At 40.6% G+C, this 13,745-nt stretch overlaps 1 protein-coding gene across 3 annotated transcripts in view; it reads right to left on the bottom strand.

Moving 5' to 3' along the window:
• PRIM1 (DNA primase subunit 1) overlaps nucleotides 1–13,649 on the bottom strand; it is a 33,848-nt gene extending 20,199 nt beyond the window's left edge. For all 3 annotated transcript variants that reach the window (XM_004466150.3, XM_023591048.3, XM_071218815.1), the window contains exons 1-9: nucleotides 13,446–13,649; nucleotides 12,693–12,850; nucleotides 4,808–4,914; nucleotides 4,664–4,737; nucleotides 3,524–3,660; nucleotides 2,399–2,457; nucleotides 1,127–1,236; nucleotides 530–621; nucleotides 225–363 (exon numbers count right to left, since the gene is read on the bottom strand). In XM_004466150.3, coding sequence (XP_004466207.1) covers nucleotides 225–363; nucleotides 530–621; nucleotides 1,127–1,236; nucleotides 2,399–2,457; nucleotides 3,524–3,660; nucleotides 4,664–4,737; nucleotides 4,808–4,914; nucleotides 12,693–12,850; nucleotides 13,446–13,548 — 979 coding nt within the window. In that variant the 5' untranslated portion in view covers nucleotides 13,549–13,649. The remainder of the gene's footprint in view (nucleotides 1–224; nucleotides 364–529; nucleotides 622–1,126; nucleotides 1,237–2,398; nucleotides 2,458–3,523; nucleotides 3,661–4,663; nucleotides 4,738–4,807; nucleotides 4,915–12,692; nucleotides 12,851–13,445) is intronic.
• Between the last annotated feature and the right edge of the window lie 96 nt (nucleotides 13,650–13,745).

Genomic DNA, 13,745 nt, shown 5'->3' with positions numbered 1-13,745 from the left:
CAGAGCCCCAGAAACCCCACTGAAAATATTTACATAGCAGTAACTGATCTGCTGGGTATTTAATTGACAATGTAAAAAATAAATTAATTAGATATTAGCTGATGGTAATTCTTCAACCTTTAAATATCTCAGAGATTATGTCTTCACACCCAATGATATGCTTGCTAAAACAAGAAATAACTTTCACTTTTCTCTCAGGTTTCCTTGCTTTCTTTACACAGTACCTGTTTTAGGATGAACACTAAAAGGGCTCTTCAGTAAATGATTGATTCCTTTGCTAACATTGATATCCAGCCGGGGAAAACAGTACTGGAGCATGATCTCCCATTCTAGCCAGGGTCCACATTTGTCATTTTTGTTATTCTAAAAGCAGACATAAGCCAGCATGAGGATCAATAAGAACTTCTGTGGTTTTCTTTAAAGAAGGCTGAAAAATGATCTTCAACCATGTATAACTTAAAAAGCAAAACCAGAATTTAAATAATCACTGCATTATTATATTTGTAGTACAGATTTCAGGGGAATATACCTGACATTTGCTGGCTACTTTCTTCAAGTACTCCCAACGCTGAAGTGAGTTGTGATGCTTTTGGAAGGCTTGCTGAAGATCATCATGAATTGGTGATGGGTCATTAAGGAACACAGTCATTTAGGGCACATCAATGAAGAACTTTGTTTTCAGTATGTATTATCATAAGAATCTCTAGAGCTTATAAATACTATAAAGTAATTATAAGTGGTCTCTGCAATGCAAATGTAAACACTTATTTCCTTAAAGATTCCTCTGTAAAAACAGTGGTGATATGATAAAAAGAATGCCTAAGAAAATAACTATATGGTTAAATGTAAAAGATTTCCTTGGACTTCACATATTTTGACTAAATTATTCAGCATTCCTTAAATAGCCATTAATCTAGGAGGACTATCTTCCAAAATTGAGGAAACTGATTTGTGAAATGGCCTCATTTCTCATTGTATTCCAGATTAGAGATAAAAAAATGCAGAAACTAAGGTGGTGTTTTGGGTAAAAAAGATTAAACTTATAGCAATAAGTATATGAAAATATGTAGACAAAAAACATCACAGGTCAGTACAACTAGCTTAAAATGATCTCAGGAAAGGATATTTTCAGGAACAAGAGCTAAAATCTTATCCCAGCTTTCTTTATTTTCAAGAATATCTTGATTGACCAAGGCATATTCTTCAAAGTATTTTTTAATTATGTTTATAGACTTTCTGTAGAAACAAAAAAATAAAGCCCAACACTGTTAGCAACACATGTACCACATAGGTATTGCTACCATTTGGACACTAGCGCTTACTCCAAATTTCACTGCTTCCTAGAGCTTAATGGGGGTAAATTGGGAATAATACTCCATTGAAGAGTTACAAGAGTTAAATGAGATACTCAAGGAAAAGAACCAGCATTGCATTTGGCTCAGAATAGACATTCAAGAAATATTTACTTTTTAATTAAACTCCAAAACCTAGACGGTTAATAGCATTGTAAATAAATAAGTAACAAGGATAGAAAGCAACCAAGCAAGGACAACACAATAGATCAGCAGGCGAATGTGGGATATGTCTAATGTTTCTACTCTGAATTACTTGTTTTAACATCTTTTTTTTTTTAAAGATTTATTTATTCTACCCTTCCCCCTTGTTGTTTGCGCTTGCTGCATGCTTTCAGCTCTTCGCCACAGCATGGGCCATCAGCCCTCCACAGTGGTGCAGGCCAGGAGGCTCCGGGAATCGAACCTGGGGCCTCCCATATGGTAGACAGGAGCCCAATCACCTGAACCACATTTGCCTCCCTGCTTTAACATCTTAATTATATAGAGCTCGGCAATGTGCAAATACACTTCATACCTACTGTTTCATTTAAATCTTTGCCACAACACTCAGAGATAGGTAGGGTAGTTTCTATTCTCCCCATTGTAAAATAAGGAAATGGAAGCTCCAATATATTATTAAGGTCATAGGAAATGGCAGAAAAGGGAGTCTTACTCCTAAATCCAATATCTTTCCACTATCCTAGAGAAATAGTGAATTCAATGGAAAGAGCATGGGCTTTGGAGTCAAGCAGATGGAAGCAAGAATCCTGAATTTAACAGGTTACTTGTGGTGTGATGCCAAGCAAGTTATACCATTTATCTGAACCTCACTTTCTTCATATAAATGGAGATACTATTATGTATCTCATGAGGTTGCTGTGAAGACCAATGAAACATTTATAAAGTATTTATCACGGATATTGCAGCACAAAATAGGCACTCAATTAACTGTAGCTATTATTAGTATAAATGCTACTCCAGCAGTGAAAATTAATAATAAGGCAGCTCTAAAAGTACATGCAGATAAATCAGACACAAACTGTATGGAATCTTTTCCAACAGACCTGACGAAAGGGTGAATTTTTTCACTGAGGTGAACTTTCTTTCTAACTTCTTGACCACCCTGAAAAATAAACCATTAAAAAAGAACTTTGTGTCTATCACATAGTAACAGTTTGATATTATTTATGAATTTCAAAAAGAAATAATAGATTATGTTTGTAAACTGGTCTGTTCCTCTGGTATGACAACCGTTTGATTGTATTGGATTCAGCTGAGACGTCTGATTAACTTATGTTAAGATTAGGGCTCTGATCGAACCACATCATTAGAGTATGACTCAGCATTGAGCCCAGCTCCCTTGGGGCTAAAACACGCTCACAGGGAAGAAGAGAAGAACATAGAGAAAGAGAAACAGTTCATTAGACACCACAGTGGCCCTGGGAAGAGAAATGAGCCTGATAGTCTTCAGCTGATCTTGTGAAGGGACCAGAGCAGCTGAACCTGGAAAGAAATGAGCCCAGGGAAGAGAGACAAGCCTTATGCTGTCCACAGCTGAGATAGGAAGAAGCTTTGTCCACGGAGCCTTAAGAGGACGGAGGAAAGCTGAACCCTCACAGACATCACCTGCCATCTTGCTTTAACATGTGGCAACAGAGTGTGGTGAGCAAGTAACTTAGAGTTGGACTCTTTAGGGCCTTGTAACTATAAGCTTCCAGCCCAAATAAATACCCTTTATAAAAGCCAACAGATTGCTGGTACTGTGCATCAGCACCCCTTCTGGCTGACTAATACATACACATAACATAAATGAAATGAAAATATTTAAGTTTTCTATTATTATATTTAAAATTATATAAATGCAAAGACATTTATTACATTCTGTCAAAGTATAGAAGCATGGATGCTATTTCATATAGTCTCAAAATCTGTAACTGTGTTAACTTTTCTTGAAATGAATGAACCAGAAAAGTGAATTAATTATCCTTTTGCCACAGAGGACACTTACTATAAAATATGAAATACTAAACAATGTAGCTACTATGATTTTAATTGATTTATTGATAAGATCATCACTCTGGAATGTGGATTGTACAAAAGATAGTTTAATTTCCTTTGTTATTAAACATATGAGTCTTGGTAACATTTGGCAAAAAAAGAAGTATAAATTATCATTAAGAGGACCTTACCTTTAAAAGACTCAAATACTCAACTATTCCAGAACGTACTGCAGAGGACAATTTCCTAACTGATTCATCACAGACCCAACAATGAACGCCTCTCCTTCCAGAATACACCCAAAGACGATGCTTAAATCCAAAGTCCTCTGAAGAAGGGGGGAATAATAAGATTTAATATAAACCTACAAATTCCTGGTTTTTGCTTACTTTCTTAGCTTCCTTATTTTATTTTATTTTTATTTTTTGAGGTACTGGGGCCAAGGATTGAAGCCAGGTCTTCATATGGGGGAAGCCAGCGTTTAGCTCAACCACTGAGCTACATCGGCAACCCTGAGTTGGTTTTTCATTTGCTTTGCTTGTTTGTTTTTTTGTTTTTAGGAGGCACTGGAAACCTAGTTTGGTGACTGTTCTTTTATCTCCCATGTGTGAAGCAGGCACTCAACCACATGAGGCACATCTGCTAACCCCTTAACTTCAATTTTAATCTATTTACATGTACTCTCCCTTTAACCATACTCAATTATTTTAATTTCCCAAGTGCCCCACACTCTTGCCTTCCTGTCTTTATCCATCCAAGTCTCTCTGCCAAGAATTTCTTCATGCCCCAGCACTTCCATTTCTCTCTCTGACCATTATCCTAAAAGATCTGCCTTGGAATTCTAAAGGAGTCAATATATTTAAAGTATTTTAGAAAAGTGCATGGGACATAGTAAGCCCTATATAAGAGTTAGTTATCATTATCATTATCCTCACTTCTGGGAAGCCTTTTCCAACTCAATGTCTTCCCATTCCTGTGTACACTCCTGTTGCTCTATATCCCCAGAGTGCCTGTACATGCTACTTAAATGCAATCCTCAATTTTCTTATCTATTTCCTTAGAGTGTGTGACTGATTTGAGGAAGGAATTGTTATCTTTCATATTTCCTTCATCTAGAACAGCACCTAGCACACAGACCCTATAAATGACTGACTTGGAAGAAAGTGCACTGGATTGCTCAACGGCTTTATTAGAGTTTTGACTGCAACTTTACTTGAATCACTTCCCTATCATGTTTCAAGGAAACATACTGAAAATTTATGAGATTAAATTTTATAATGGTATAGATAGAGGAAAAAGATTCTTGCAACTCAGATAATGCCGATACTTGCCCTTCAATGCTCGGTCGATGATGTGTATGGCCATTGTCATGAGGGTCCAGCACTTGGAGCATATGTCTGCAGAACTGGAGCAGAGGCATCATTACTCCCTGTCAGTGACACCACCCACCAAAAGGCAAGGCACACGGAGCTTACCTACAACATCTCCTCACGTCGTCATAGTCTGTCATATCAATGTCAAACACCAGCTCTTTTTCCTGAGCCTGGAAAGCTCCCAGCTTCACTGTATTGTATTGACTAGGCTACAAATACAAAATATCTATCAGTTTCCATAAGCGCTCCATGCTGTTTCATCTGCTAATTTTCTACCCACACAGAAAAAGTGGCCAAAGAGAAATGGAGAAACCATAGAAGGCCACGTCTATGTCATTTAAAGCTCATTAATTTAGATCCTCCAAACCCAGAATTGATGACAAATTAACTTTTATTTACTTAAGAGTTTGATAAATATATATCCACCATAAATATTTGTTGATTGATATAAATCATAATGAAACTTTTTAGGTCTCTGTTACGGAAAGGTACCCACAAATAATTAATACCTTATTGCAAGGGGTTTTAAAGACCTTTACTTGTTACTGTATATACAAGAAATAAAAAGATAATTATTTTAAAACATTCATTAATTCAAAGGATTTTCCCAATGTGTTTGAATTGAGACTTTATACTAAAGAGGCGATGGTCTACCAGATAAAGTAGGTTGACTGAATACAGATACTTTTGTTCCCTTCAAACCCCTACAAAAACAACAGTAACTGGTTTTTCAAGGAAGCCTTTTAGTAAGAACTGGAGAGGAGGCAATACTGTCACAATTTTTATAACTGGAAATCAGAAGGGAGTGGTAACTGAGGGGACCCATAAAACCCAGATCTTATGCCATCAGTAAGGAGAGATAAGGAGCAACCCAATTTACACCTCAGGACCTCCCAAAGGCTCAGGAATAAGTATCTTTGGAGTATGTATATATGAAGGATGGCAGAAGGGGTTGGTGGTGAGGCTGAGATTAAAAACAGGAGGAATAGTTCAAAGGCTATTCAAGAAGCAGTTATGGGAAGCGGATGTGGCTCAAGCGACTGGGCCCTGTCTACCATATAGGAGGTCCAGGGTTCGATTCTTGGGGCCTCCTGGTGAAGGCAAGCTGGCCCAAGTGGAGAGCTGGCACAGCATGATGATGCAACAAAAAAAGACATAAAGGGGAGACAATAAGAGACACAGCAACCGGGGAACTGAGGTGCCCCAAGAGATTGAGCACCTCTCTCCCACTCCAGACGATCCCAGGATCGGTTCCAGCTGCTGCCTAAACGGTAGATAAGCAGACACAGAAGAATGCACAGCAAATGGACACAGAGCAGACACTGGGGGGTGGAGGGGCGGGTAAGTAAATATATAAATCTAAAAAAAAAAAAAAAAGAATAGTTAGCTCCCCAAGTTCCTACACTTACTTTGCAGAGTTAGGTAACTGATATTTTACCTAGCAGAAGACCCTGATTTATCATCTGGAGAATGTAAAACAGAGACTCTCTCCATGTAGGGGACAACAGGTACAGTTGAAGAAGGGGGTATTCTATCGATATTAGAGGGATTAACTGGACATTTACATATGGAATGTTGAGACCCAGCCTCCCTCCCCGCACTTCTGTAACTTTCCACTACCACTCTAGGCAGGGGACTGGGAAATTTCTCTCTGAAGAATCTGACCAGATTAAGAGGAAATCTCTTCAAGAATATGTGTATATCAGACACTGTTCTAGGTCCAAGGAAAAGAGATCAGCGATCAAACCAAAGATCTCTGCCTAGTGGAGTTTTTATTCTAACATGAATGTACAGAAACTGATGCTAGAGATCCCCCATCTTAAATATAACCAACAAATAAGAAATTAGCAGACATCTGAGAAAAGCTCTAATATGAAATGGGGTGGAAGGGAGACATGACATAAAATAATGCAACTTAGAGAAAGCAGACTATGCAATAGAAGAAAACTTAAAAACTAATATTAACACCTCAGAGATATTATATCAATGACAAAAGTATAGGACACACTAAAAAAAGCTCTTAGAAATAAAATTCAGTAGCACAAATGAAAACCTCAAAGGGATAGATAATAAAGCTGAGGAAATTCCCCAAAAAGTAGAGCAAAATGACAAGAGATGGACAGTCCAAGAGGTATAACATCTGACTTTAGGATTCCTAGAGAGGGCAGTGGACTTGGCCCAGTGTTTAGGGCGCCCGTCTACCGCATGGGAGGTCCGCGGTTCAAACCCTGGGCCTCCTTGACCCGTGTGGAGCTGGCCCATGCGCAGTGCTGATGAGCGCAAGGAGTGCCCTGCTACGCAGGGGTGTTCCCCGCATAGGGGAGCCCCACGAGCAAGGAGTGCCCCCCGCAAGGAGAGCCGCCCAGCGCGAAATAAAGTGCAGCCTGCCCAGGAATGGTGCCGCACATACAGAGAGCTGACACAGCAAGATGCACAACAGAAAGAAACACAGATTCCCATGCCACTGACAACAACAGAAGCAGACAAAGAAGACGCAGCAAACAGACACAGAGAACAGACAACCGGGGTGGGAGGGGGAAGGGGAGAGAAATAAATGAATAAATAAATCTTAAAAAAAAAGGATTCCTAGAGAGAACAGAGAAAACAGGTAAGGGGGACTATATTTTTTTAAAAAGGGTGTGTGTGTCTGCTTACCAGATGGGAGGTCCCGGGGGGTTCCCAGTGCCTCCTAAAACAAAATAAAACAAAACAAAAAGCAAACAAATGAAAAAACCAACTCAGGGGAGCCAATGTGGCTCAGTGGCTAAGTACCAGCTAACTACATATGAGGTCAATCCCTGGACCTGGTAACTCAAAAAAAAAAAAAAAGGAAAAAAGAAAGTGAAGGACACGAGTCTATTAATCAATGGGAAGGGTCTACCAAATATCTAGCATAATAGATGAAAAAAGATGCACACTGAGGCAAATCATTGTGAAATTTTAGAATACTGGGGATAAAAAGAAAATCCTAAGAGCTTCCAGGTCCAACATATAGGAATGAGAATCAAAATGGCATGTCTTCTTAACAGCAATATTGGAAACCAGAAGACAGTGACTCAATTCCATTACAAATTTTGAGGGATCATTATTTCTAAACTCAACCAGTGGTCAAGTATAAAGGTAGAACAAAGGTATTTTCCAGATACTTAAGACATCAAAAATTTTGTCTTCCATACACCTTTTCTCAGGAAGCTCCTGGAGAATATGTGCGGCCAAAACAAGAGAGTAAATCAAGAAACAAGAGGACATGGGATCTGGGCAACAAGGAATCTGACACAGAAGAGAGGTGAAAGGAATTCAGGGTGATGGTGAAAGGAGATTATAAGGTCCTATTTATCCACCAGGCCTAGAAAGCAATTAGTCTAGACTGGAAAAGTCAGAAATTTCTTCAGGAGAAATTTCCGCAAGAGGAAATTCAAACACTTTTTTTTTTTTACCTGATGGGTTTGAATACATTGGGAGATTCAGAGTATGGGGTTGAATTAGTGATCTAACCCTAGTTTTTAATTTAAAAGTTTTATTAGGAACGTATGGGAATGGAAAGGTTACATGTGTGTTGGAGTAGGAGGTGAGATAAAAGAAAGCTTAGAACTCATCTCCCAGAGTGGAAAGTTAATAAATACTTAAAATGGTAAAATGGAAGAAATATAAGATGCTACCTACCTGAATAGCCAAAAGCATTCTGAAAAAGAGCAATGTAGGAGAAATTTCACTGCCTGACCTGGAAACATTACAAAGCTACAGTGGTCAAAATAGCATGGTACTGGGAAGCGGATTTGGCTCAACTGATAGAGTGTCCACCTACTATATGGGAGGTCCAGGGTTCAAACCCAGGGCCTCCTGACCTGTGTGATGAGCTGGCCCATGCATAGTGCTGATGCACGCAAGGAGTGCCATGCCATGCAGGGGTGTCCCCCGTGTAGGGGAGCCCCACACGCAAGGAGTGCACCCCATAAGGAGAGCTGCCCCGCACGAAAAGAGTGCAGCCTGCCCAGGAGTGGCACTGCACACATGGAGAGCTGATGCAGCAAGATGATGCAACAAAAAGAGACAGAGATTCCTGGTGCTGCTGACAAGAACGCAAGCAGACACAGAAGAACACACAGTGAATGAACAAAGAGAGCAGACAATGGGGACGGGGAGGGAGGGGAGAGAAATTAAAAAATAAAAATAAAAAAAAAAGTGATTCCTTTAAAAAAAACAAAACAAAAAACCAAAACAAAAACAGCATGGTGCTGGCATAAAGATAGACACATCGATCAGTGGAATAGACTTGAGAACCCAGAAATAAACCCTCATCTATACAGTCAACTGTTTTTTGACAAACCTACCAAGTTAATGTTTTTTTAAATTTTTTATTTCTCTCTGCCCCCCCGTTGTCTGCTCTCTGTGTCCATTCGCTGTGTGTTCTTCTGTGTCTGCTTGCATTCTTGTCAGTGGCACTAGGAATCTGAGTCTCTTTTTGTTGTATCATCTTGCTGCATCAGCTCTCCATGTGTGTGGCGCCACTCCTGGGCAGGCTGCAATTTTTTTGGACGGGGCGGCTCTCCTTATGGGGGGCACTCCTTGTGTGTGGGGCTCCCCTATGCGGGGGACACCCCTGCGTGGCATGGCACTCCTTGCGCGCATCAGCACTGTGCGTGGGCCAGCTCACCACATGGGTCAGGAGGCCCTGGGTTTGAACTCTGGACCTCCCATATAATAGGCAGACGCTCTATCAGTTGAGCTAAATTCACTTCCCCCAAGTTAATGTTAATGAGACAAAAGTCTCTTCAACAAATGGTGCTGGGAAAACTGGGTATCTATAACCAATAGAATGAAAGAGGACCCCTATATCACTCCTTATACAATAATCAACTCAAAATGGATCAAAGACCTAAATATAAAAGCCAGTATTATAAAACTACTAGAAGAAAATGTAGGGAAACATCTTCAAGACCTTGTTGTAGGTGTTAGTTTCTCGGACCTTACACCCAAAGCACGTGCAACAAAAGAAAAAAATAGATAAATGGGACCTCCTCAAAATTAAACACTTTTGCACCTCACAGGACTTTGTCAAAAGGGTGAAAAGGCAGCCAACTCAATGGGAGAAAATATTTGGAAATCACATATCTGATAATGGTTCAATATTCAGGATATATAAAGAGATGTTACAATTGAACAGTAAGAAGACAAACGACCCAATTAAAAAATGGGCAAAAGACTTAAATAGACATTTGTCCAAAGAAGAAACACCCCAAACTCTTTGGCAATGGCAAAAAAGAAAAAAAAAAAAAAAAAAGAAAAAGAAAAAAACAAAAAAAACAAACACACACATGAAAAAATGCTCAGCATCACTAATGATTACAGAAATGCAAATCAAAACTACAATGAAGTATCATTTCACACCTATCAGAATGGTCACTATTAAAAAGACAGAGAACTAGAAGTGCTGGAGAGGATGTGGAGAGACAGGAACACTTATTCATGGTTGGTGGGAATGCAGAATGGTACAGCCACTATGGAAGACTGTTTGGCAGTTCCTAAAGAAGTTGAATATAGATTTGCCAAGGGACCCTGCAATACCACTACTGGGTATAAACTCAGAACTGAGAGCAGTGACACGAACAGACATCTGCACACCGATGTTCACAGCAATATTATTCACAATTGCCAAAAGATAGAAATAACCCATCAACAGATATTCATCAACAGAAGAATGGATAAACAAACTGTGGTTTATTCACATGACGGAATATTATGCAGCTGTAAGAAGGAATGAAGTTGTGAAGCATATGACACCATGGATGAACCTGGAGGACATTATATTGAGTAAAGCAAGTCAGACACAAAAGGCAAATACTGTATGATTTCGTTACTATGAACCAAATATATTGTGTAACGTATTGTATGAGTGAAAAAGAAAATTTATAGGTATCTAGAGCCAAAAAAAAAAAATGCTATCTAGAGATAATGAGACAGGGAAGCGGACTTGGCCCAATGGATAGGGTGTCCGCCTAAAACATGGGAGGTCCGCAGTTCAAACCCCAGGACTCCTTGACCCGTGTGGAGCTGGCCTATGCCCAGTGTTGATGTGCGCAAGGAGTGCTGAGCCACGCCGGGGTGTCTCCCACGTAGTGGAGCCCCATGGGCAAGGAGTGTGCCCCATAAGGAGAGCTGTCCAGCGCGAAAGTGCAGGCTGCCCAAGAATGATGCCGCACACACGGAGAACTGACACAAGATGACGCAACAAAAAGAAACAGATTCCCGGTGCCGCTGATAAGGAGAGAAGCGGTGAGAGAAGAACATACAACGAACCGGGGCGGGGGGGGGGGGGGGGGGGGGGAGGGGAGAGAAATAAATAAAAAAAAAATAAATCTTTAGAGATAAGGAGACAAATACCCTAAGAATCAGCCCAGGGAAGCGGTTGTGGCACAAGCAATTGAGCTCCTGTTTACCATATAGAGGACCCAGGTTTGATCCCTGGGACCTCCTGGTAAAAAAAAAGACACTCCAGACCTGCTCAGAGAGATGCAACCAGATTTTAAAAAAAAACAAAGAATCAGCCCAAATAAAGTGGTTGTCTCTAGAAAGCAGCAAATGGGGGAGAGGTGGATAACTTCCCCCTCCAAGCCATATAGAACTACTTAATCTGTAAACTATGTGAATATATAACTGATAAAAATCACAAAACAAAATACAAAAAGAAAAAGAGTTATAGATGCCTCTCTTGGCTCAAAAACAAAATGAGGTTTTTTCTTCTTCACAATTAGAAAGAAGGAAGTAGATTGGTACCTTGGCCTTTATTTTGAGAATTCAGTTTTATGCTTCACCTCCAAAGAGGTGTAATCTGCTCCAAAGCACTTTTTTTGCCTATCTTTCTTATCCTGATGAGGGGTGATAAGCCTTGGATTTAGAGTAAAAAAACCTGGGTTCAAGTTACAGCTCTATCATTTAGAAATTGTGTGGCTTGGGCAACCTATTTCAGTTCTCTGGGCCTGTTTTCTCCTCTGTAAAAAGAATAATGAGGACTGATATGAGAAACAAGTTATTCAATGTAAGAGAAAGCTCCATATAAAAGCTTATCATCCCTGTTCATGTATTTTTTCCCCCATCTGTTGTATTTTTAAGGAGGACAAGAAGGGGAGATACTGGTTTATTTAACAAATATTTATGGGGTACCCGCTGTCTTCCAGGTGCTATTCTAGGCACTTAGGCTACATCAGTTGTAGGGGTGAAGTGAGTTAGCTGGCTTCTGTAGACTTCATTAAGAAAGTGCTACTTGAGCAAAGACTTGAAGTAGGTACAGGCACAAGCCAAACAGCAATCTGAGAAATGGGTTCTAGGCAGTGGTGACAGCTTGAGCAGGTGCCAGTATGGCTGGAATAAAATCAGTGAGAGGGATAAAAGGGCTTTTACTGTGGATGAAATGGGGAGTCATTGAGAATAGTTTTGACAGGAATCACAGAATTGGAGTTGTTTTAACAGGATCACTCTGGCGTCTGTGTTGAGAAGAGGTCGGGGCATAGAAGGACAAACTATTAGATTTTTACAGTAACTCAGGTGGGAGATGATGATAGTAGTAGCACTAGTAGCAGTGGTGGGATTTTAGATATATAGTATTGTAGTCAAAGGAATTTCCTAATTGAAAAGTTGTGGAAGTGTGTGAGAGAGGAATCGTATAACTTCAGTGCTGAGAGAAAATAAAGTTCTTTTTTTGGTTCCCTACTATTGACTTCCTCGTTAGTCTTCCGGCCAGATATACACCATTTTTTTTGTTCTAGTGAGAATGCAAATAATTCACTTGCCGGTGATTTCCAATCAGTAGCATACAGCGTCAAAAACAAAAAAGATTACAATCTACTTGCGAAAGGAGCTAAATAAAGTTTCTTAAACAGTGCCCTTTTAAACTCTTAAAATTTTATCCCAAAATGCTGGGGACACCTACTCCTACTGATCCTTGGTTTAAAATACAAAACAATAAAATACGTTAAAAAAGGTTTCTTACTCTGTGGGAATACACTGCCCCTATGTCAATCTTGTATGGATTCATTTTCTGCATCTCCTTTTCCAGGTCACCCTGGTTGTTGAAGGATTGGTAGCGAACATAAATATCATCTTTCAAAGTAAATGAAAATTCACGGTGTTGAAAGTAATTCTTTATCACTGCAAAAAAATTTACATTTTAGAATTAATTTGGTACTTTATTCAATTCGGGGCATATGACATTAACCAACGAGATGATATTTAATGAGCTCCTTAGGCCCAACACTGTGCCTGATGTAAACAAAAGGACAAGACCTAGTCCCTAATGTGAAGGGATTTAGCATCCCTTACATGCTAGGAAAAAGCAAAAATAAGGGAAAAGATGCAGAACTATCTTACAAAATCTAATGCCACCTCTCTCCTTGGTGGGCACTAATAAATGAAATCAGCAGCAGAGATGGAAGTATCTTTCCTCTTCCCGGAGACGCTGGGCTGCCCCGATGCAGACCACACCTCTGCAGCGTCCTGCTACAACCACTAACCCTCTCGCAGCAGGTAACAGGCCACCTGAAGTAGGCCTGACCAGGCAGTGGCAGGAGCAGAGGCTGTGCTTTTCACTGTGCGGTCGGAGGCTGGTTATCATACCCTCTCTCGGCCCATTTCCACTCTAGAGGAGGTGGGGAGGGTTCGAAATAATACCTGAAGGCGCCGGCACCGCGCGCACGGAGCCGTCTCACAGCCCCTCCCCAGCCACCCCGCTTCCCGCGCCCTTCACCTCCGCCATAGTTGAGCCAGCGATAGTAGTGGGCGTAGGGGAAGAGCCTCCGGTAATAAAGTTTAAGCAGTTCAGGCAGGTCGGCGGGGTCAAACGTCTCCATGAAGCACAGATCTTGACCCACACGGGACTAGCCTAAGAATTGGCGGGAACCACAGCACGGCCCGAGCCTCCGCCAGTGCGCAAGCGCGCTGCGCCAGGCCCGCCCCCTGTCAGCCCGCTGGGAATTGTAGTTCCGGCATGGGGTCAGCCGGCTGGCGGATGGCGTGCAACCTGGTTCCCACGCGCCAGGTGCAGAGG

Source organism: Dasypus novemcinctus, chromosome 12, assembly GCF_030445035.2.
Source record: "Dasypus novemcinctus isolate mDasNov1 chromosome 12, mDasNov1.1.hap2, whole genome shotgun sequence".
Classification (NCBI taxonomy): Eukaryota; Metazoa; Chordata; class Mammalia; order Cingulata; family Dasypodidae; genus Dasypus; species Dasypus novemcinctus.
The sequence above is the reverse complement of the archived record's forward strand: the minus strand, read 5'-3'. Positions and strand labels throughout refer to the sequence as shown.